Here is a 7606-nt window from a genome sequence, read left to right as displayed (position 1 = left end):
GTGGGATACCCCAGGAGAAAAATAGCCATGAGCACCTAGTGGTTGTGGTGCAATGACAGAACAAGCCTCTAGAAAATTAATATTATTCATCATGCTTGTGGAAGGAATGGTCAGAGGGCAGCCAATACCAAGGTGTGTTATGCCATTAGAGTAGGCACCAAGGAAAGGCCTGTTTTGGTGAGCAGAACTGGAGATAAAGAACATGGCTTTGCTGGCTTGAAAGCAAAGTGGACACTCACTGTGAAATAATTAGAAACAACATCTTTACTATGTACAGTGCTTTACCAGAGCTCATCAGAACATTTTTCTTGCTGCGAAAACAAAATTCAAAACATTTCAATTTTTTACCAAATCTTACTGACCTTATCCATAGTCTGGCTTGATTTATAATACAAAAATACAATTAATTGCATTACCACTTCTGGCAAGCAAAATACTCCTCCAAAGTAATTACCATTGATGTTCAGTTTTGGCTGAATTTAGGTACCACAATGACTCAGTATCAATGGAAGAGCTGGTTGTCAGTATCAATGGATAGTAGTATGGAAAAAAACTAGTCTTAAATGATGGAAATGCATCTGTAGCACTATCTACCTCCATCTACTGCATGAAATAAACCCCCGTGTTTGCTTTTGTCTTGCAGAATGAAATACGCACAGTATGTTTTCCTGGCCTCGGTCTTCTACACTGTTGAATATAGCCTAGCTCAGACCTGTGCAGTGGAGTCTTTCTCTGTGAAAGACAATTTTGATCCAAAAAGGGTAATTATGGTTACTTCAATAGTACATGTGAAGAAGCTTTACATACAAACTGCTTTTCCGGATTATGAGTTTTGTTCATCTAAAAGGGTTCTTCACCAAAAAGCTAACTTCTTTCATATTCCGTGTTGCTGATGCTGTTCCTGTAGTTTTCTCAGTACTGTTTAACCTGCTGAACATTATAGTAAAACTGGCCTTGAAAGCCAGGGATGTTACTAGAGCTCATATTCTGTTAGCTTGGCACAACTTTGAGCTTCGGGCAGTTCCGCAAAAGGAACAATTTAGATCTACATCAGAGAGGAAGCTCAAGCACAAGCCCTAGGCTACTTACACCCACCACTAGTCATTCTTGGGAGTTACAGCAAATAGAACTCTTACCTATGCTGAACACTGACTCCTGTTTAAACACATCATTTGTGCTTCTGAGGGGAAAATGAGGGCTAATCTGCTGTTGGAAAGGTGTGTACAGACGTGTGTCAGTACCTATGTTAACTAATGGTCAGCAAACACCACAGCTATAGGGGCATCTGGGATGTGGCAAGTGCTTTGTCTATACAAGATTGGCTTTGATTTGGTAACAAATCATATCCAGGGAGAGCTTTGGGAATATCCCAGTTTAAAAAGTCAAAGTTTTTGCTCGGGCTCCTGTATTGGGAGTCACGGCCTTGCAGACTTAAGCACATAACTTGCCTAGCAGATGTCATTAGCTTCACTGCAGAATCAATTTTAACACAGTCAGCTCCTGCTCTTCTCAGCATTTCTACTGATAATGTTAACTTTTAAGGGTCCTCCTCTCTGTCAGTCACCTGTTAAGATCTTGTTTTTATTTTACTAGATACTTCTGGTACATTTTCAGGGACCCTTTTTTTGCACGGACATATTCTTTCTCTTAATCTCAGTCCATTTCTCTTTGCCATTACTCTCCCCAAAACACCCTCCCCGTGTTTTGAGCATATAGTCATCATTTTCTGATTTGCTGGGTAGGCCCTTTTCCCCATCAGAGATCAACTGTGGCCTGTGGCAGCCACAAAGATTGTCTCTTGCCAGGTTGCTCCAGCCCCTGTACCTGCAATTTGATATTGTTGAACTTGGTATGGTATTCCATGGAAGAGAAGGGGCTTGAACAGGAGCAGGGAAGAACCAGTCTGACTCTCAGAAGATGTGTTCGGATGGGAGATGCTTTTGGTGTGGGGTCACTGTGACAGGAATGTCTCACTTCACAAGGACTACACACACAGAGCAGTGCAAAGCTGCCAGACCCACTTCTTCTGGCACAGAGGCAAAGGTTCATCAGGCAGCACTGCAGCATCTGCGTGCTACATTCCCTCCCAGACTCAGACTGGCATTTATCAGGCAGTGGGGAGTTAGAAAGGCACTTTGATTCACAAAATTGTATTTGTGCTAATCTTGCCATGGTAGCTATTGCAGTTATTAATGCACTTTCATGACAGTATGCAGGGAAATGGTATGCCCTGGCCAAGAAGGATCCAGAAGGCCTTTTCCTTCAGGACAACATCTCTGCTGAATACACTGTGGAGGAAGATGGCACAATGACGGCATCCTCCAAAGGCCGAGTGAAGCTTTTTGGGTGAGGTCTCTTGACTTTCAACTCTAGCTGCTGGTGTGAGGCACTGTATGAGGGGGACATGGATGATGATCAACCCTCAACACACAACATGGCTGGGTTTTCATCATCAAAAAGGGAAGTTTAGCCAAAGTATCAGATTAGAAGCTAGAGGTTAGACACCTTTGAAATTCTTCACAGCCTGGCTCAGGTTTGGGTCTGTCACAAAACTACTGCATAAAGTTAATTATTAAGTCAAATCTTGATTGATGGAATGGTTAGATAAATTAATTGCAATCAAGTAAAGGAGCTAATGAAGGCTGTCAAGATGCAAGATTTCTGAGAAAAACTTGTGGTTAACTCTTAGATGTAATTCCAATGCCTGAATGGACAGATGGCAGGAAGCTAGAGTTTTGCCTGTTGGTCATGATTACTACAAGGAATTACAGCGTGTAAAGAGATTAAATAGCTTTCTGAGTGCAAAAGAGAAAATCTGTGGCTTCCAATATGCTAGCACCAGCATGTGGCTATGAACCTTGAACATCTTAACAGTGCAGCACTCCAAGATATTTTGGGAATGGGCAAATGAGGTTTTGCAGGCATGCCATACTGTGCAAGGGGGAAGATGCCTGAAAGGACTCTTCAGAAAACAAATGGGATCTCAAGGTTGCTGCAAATTTTATTTCTGTAAAGGTAGGATAAGGGGAAGCCCAGCCTGAGCAAGGAAGGGAATGAAGACCCTTCCACTGTTTCACTAATCCAGGTAATGCTTGACAAAGTGTGTTGAAATGTGGATGGCATTCAAAGCAAACAGATACCAAACAGAGAAGGGCATTGTAACAAATGGACATCCACAGGGTTCTCAAAGGCTCTGTGACAGCTTTTCATTTTTCATTAGCTTGGCAGAGGAGCTGTAACTATTACTGTGCTTGTAACATTCCTGACATTCCTGTGCCCATACTGCCAGGAAGGGATAGACAGGGGAGAGCCAAGTCCCTGCCTCTTCCTGGGGCACAGCTACTGAGCCCAAAAGATCCCAAATGCAGTGAGCTCACCCTGCAGACTGCTAGGAGGAAGTCAAGAAACAACGTTCATTATTGTGCTTGGTGTCTGTCTTCTTGTACAGAAATGGGTGGCAAAAACCTTACTGAACTGAAGGAGGGTACTGCCCCAGCCACAGCATAGCCTTACAGCAGTTGGGGACCAGAGGGCAGCAGCAATCACTGGCTGTGATGGATGTGTGTTTGGGGGGTGTCACAGATTTGCATTACTTAATGACATTAATTAGTGACTTTGCATTAAGAAAGGCCATGCCCCCGTGCCTGAGGCAGTTGTGCCCAAGCCCTGAGAGAACAACACCCATTTGAAGTTCTCATGCTGCCAGGTTTTACCTTGAATGTTATGGATCTTGTTGCAGTTTCTGGGTGATCTGTGCTGACATGGCTGCTCAATACACGGTACCTGACCCAACCACTCCAGCAAAAATGTATATGACCTACCAGGGACTGGCCAGCTACCTCTCCAGTGGTGGTGAGTTAAATTCTCCAGGCCCTTGACACTTTTCAATTGCTGAGGATTTTGTCAATTACAGCTGTCCAGATGTGCATATCCACATATAAGCAGGAAAAACAGTTCAGCTGGGATTGCTCCAAGTTCCCTCTGAAGCATCCTTTTGGGGAGAGCATGCTTTATCCAAGCAGTGCATTTTATTTTATCTCCACAGAATGGGCAGCATCAGAGACTCCCCACACATCCTTCTCATACACTATATATGTTAACGAGGAGGCTTACAGGCTTTGGGCCACACACAATGGGTTCTGTACAGCCAATTGTGGTGTTCAACCTAGGGAAGCCATTCTTCTGGGGGCCCACTGTGGGCATTATGGAAGTGCTGAGGTCAGTCACCCCTGTACTCCTCATAGCTAAAAAGAGGAGACATGTAGACCCACAGCTGCACCCCAACAACAAGACACATTTCTCTTCAGATAGACACAGCTGGACTCAAAGAAATGGAGCTGTTAACTCAAGTGTACCTTTCAGAAATTGCTCATGCTGAACCTTCAAAGCCCATCCTTCATGCCCAAGCCTCCCACAGCTGCAGTTCCTCAGCTGTGGAAGTTGGGGAGGACTTCTAAGAAAGAAGTACATTCCCTTAGTACTGGCAGATAAGCCACACCAAAAAGAACTAAGTATATCAAGGCTAGAAAACAGGAGGAATGTTTTACTGAGGCTTCCTGTATAGGAAATGTAATCTATATTGTATGACCTTCCTTCTACCATGCTTGAGCAAGCAACATAAAGAGGTATTTTTTCATTGAAAACCTAGAAAATCCTAGTCCTCCTAGTACCTCTAGCCTAAGAAACAAAAGCTGAAAATGCACTGAGCATTGTGGGGAAAATTATGGTCTCAAGATGCCCTGTGCTTGTCCCAGTTCTTCCCCTCATGGTGTGGAGATAAGCTGGATGTGTGATGTGATTATAGATCATTTGGAAAGCTATCCCTAACATGAGTTTGCCACCTCCTGCTGAAGGATCCACCCACTGTGACAAACCTGTGTGTTGTTGTTTCAGGGGACAACTACTGGGTGATTGACACTGACTATGATAACTATGCCATCACCTATGCCTGCCGCAGCCTGAAGGAGGACGGCTCCTGTGACGATGGCTACTCCCTGATCTTCTCGCGCAATCCCCGTGGCCTCCCCCCAGCCATCCAGCGCATTGTGCGCCAAAAGCAGGAGGAAATCTGCATGTCTGGCCAGTTTCAGCCTGTGCTCCAGTCAGGTACTTCAGCCTAATTAGCAAACTCACTGAGGTGCACAGTAGGTGATTGCATTTGCTGTTCATGTGACAGAACTACATCAAACACAGTTGTTCTTTTTTAGCAACCTTTTCCTCATGTTAGATCTAGTAGGAAAAGAGCTACAAAGGGAAATCCATAAAAGAACAAGAGCCTGCTACAGGCTGGTTCTGCAGCCTTAAGATTGCTACTTACCAGAATCCTGTGTATTGAACCTGGTACACTACCAGATGAAGATCAGCCTTGTTACTGTAGTAGACAGTACAGGGATGGATGCAACAAGCCGGGGTTTCTGCACTTGGAAATGCTTGGCCTTGGCACTTGCATAATAGCATCTTACCGTGGGTCCATGCAGTGTCCTCCAGGAAAAGACGAAAAGGTGCCTCCAGGAAGGACCATTCTCACCCTCAGTTCCATCATGACTTGTGTCCTGTGTGGTCTGAGTAGCAGGGATGAGGGGCTCTGAGCAGCATTTCTGACTGCATCAGCTGGCAGTGGGAGTCAGCAGTTGCTCCACATACATGTAAACAGACCACATTTAAAGCCCATTTTGGGAACATTTTTCTGGAGGTACAGGAATTGATCTTCTAGTTCAAATGCTGCCCATGAAATAGGCGGACACATTTTTAGGGCTCTGCAGAAGGTAGAAATTCTTCTTTACTGGCAGTTGAGCACTCACACTCTGCACAACCTCACCTACCTGGCCCGGAAGTTGACCCTTTACTAAGCCACACAGCACATGTGCTCTGCACTGTGGCACAAGGAATGGCAGCTAAAACCTCCTGAACAGCACATTGTTGTGTCAGCCAGTCCTCCACTACAGAGCAGGTACTGGCATCACCCAAGGCCATGGCACGGGCATCCCTGCCCCACAGCGCTCTGTACTGCTCCCTGTAGCAGAGGGAAGGCAGCTGGTTTGCAGGGTCATGGATTGGTCCTCAGGAAAGCCAAAAGCCCATGGCTAGCTAGGAAAGGCTGCCTGTGTCTGTGCCAATAGACAGAGAGAAATGCAAACTTTTGCACCCTGCATCCTAGTCTTATACTGTGATTCAGAAGTACCCCAGGAGGGTTGTAGTTACAGCTTCAGTGGAGACTTCATGGCTATTAAAGCCCTTTGCAAATTTACTTACACAGACTAAAGTTTACTTTTCTTTCTTTCCAGGGGCCTGCTAAAAGTACGCTTCTGATCCTATCCTTAAGCACAGAAACCAGACCTCTTGGTCTTGAAGTTGCCACTCAACTGATAATTTTAAAAAATCATAGTATGGAATAGTGTGTTTTTCCTGAAAAACACATGAAAATATTGGGGGATCTTTAAGCAGTGTGCAATATAATAGTGATATTTGAATTTTCAAGAGAATACCTAATGTGGCATTTGTCAATAAATGTTTTGGAAAAAAAGGCACCTCTGAAACTGGTTTTTATTGCCTGTTGTCCTGTCTGTTGGGGAGCAGAAGCACTGAGGATGCTCACCGAGGAGCAGTGAGACAGCAGCCAAGGGTGCTCCCAGCACACATGGGGCAGGGTCACTCCCCAGCTCTGAACAGGGCGGGCAAGGCAAGGAGGATGGTGAGAGGGGCACATCCCCTGACAGGGCTGATTGTCAGACAGCAGCATGGTGACTGGGTTAACTCTGGGATTCACCTAGAAAGTCCAGCCAGCAAGGGCAGCAAGGCACAGGGCAGTATGCAGGCACATCACTGAGATGGCTCCAGCCAAAAACAGGACTTAAGAGCACATCTGAGGCAGAGCTACCTGCAGCAAAGTTCCCAAGGGGAGAACCACAAATGCAATAAAACAGATGCTACTTTCAATGACAGTGGACAATAATTTAAATGAGCAGGTGCTTGCATTTCTAATGGCATTAACAGCAATTTGCTCCTCTCTGCCTTCATTATCCAGTTTTCAGTATCTGAAAGGTTTAGAACTGAAAGATATAGAATGGGCTGGGTTTATGGCCAAGAATTTCACAGATAGAGAAAGCCAAAGAAAAGTACCTGGAAATCTCCATGTAGAAAAAGAGTAACCTCAGTCAGCATTATTTACAGGCATTTCCCACTGCTTTTAGTAAAATCACATTCACCTTGTGTTTCTTAATAATAAAAATCCAGTCTAGAACACCCCAGTATCCTGATGAACCCTGCAGTTTATCAACTAAACAAATTTTTACAAGTTATAATTACCAAGCACAGAGGTAAGACCAAGCTGAACAGCCTCTACTCCTAAGGCTTCAAAAAGGTGTGTGGAACAAGGCTGATATTGACTGAAGATCTTCAGAGCACTACACTGTTAAACAGCTGCAAGATGCTTGCACAATCTTACCCACAGTAACCAGAAAGAGTATAGAAACCAGAGACACTCTCCAGGACCAGAGACATTATCCCAGGGATGCAGTGAAGTCTCTCAAACTTCTATTTCCCAGGATTTCCTGGCAATACTCGTAAGGCTCTCAACCCGCTTGACAAACATGTCCTTGCTCCTCAG

At 44.7% G+C, this 7606-nt stretch overlaps 1 protein-coding gene across 1 annotated transcript; it reads left to right on the top strand.

The window, feature by feature from the left end:
* The first annotated feature begins 634 nt into the window (after positions 1-634).
* LOC118699582 (purpurin) lies at positions 635-6536 on the top strand. Its single transcript, XM_036403663.1, has 5 exons — positions 635-761; positions 2210-2346; positions 3740-3852; positions 4894-5106; positions 6285-6536. The coding sequence occupies exons 1-5, from the start codon at positions 645-647 to the stop codon at positions 6293-6295; spliced, it is 591 nt and encodes a 196-aa protein (XP_036259556.1). The 5' UTR covers positions 635-644; the 3' UTR covers positions 6296-6536.
* The last annotated feature ends 1070 nt before the right edge of the window (positions 6537-7606 follow it).

The sequence above is a fragment of the Molothrus ater genome, chromosome Z (genome assembly GCF_012460135.2).
Source record: "Molothrus ater isolate BHLD 08-10-18 breed brown headed cowbird chromosome Z, BPBGC_Mater_1.1, whole genome shotgun sequence".
Lineage (NCBI taxonomy): Eukaryota > Metazoa > Chordata > Aves > Passeriformes > Icteridae > Molothrus > Molothrus ater.
This window is presented reverse-complemented; position numbering and strand designations above follow the sequence as displayed.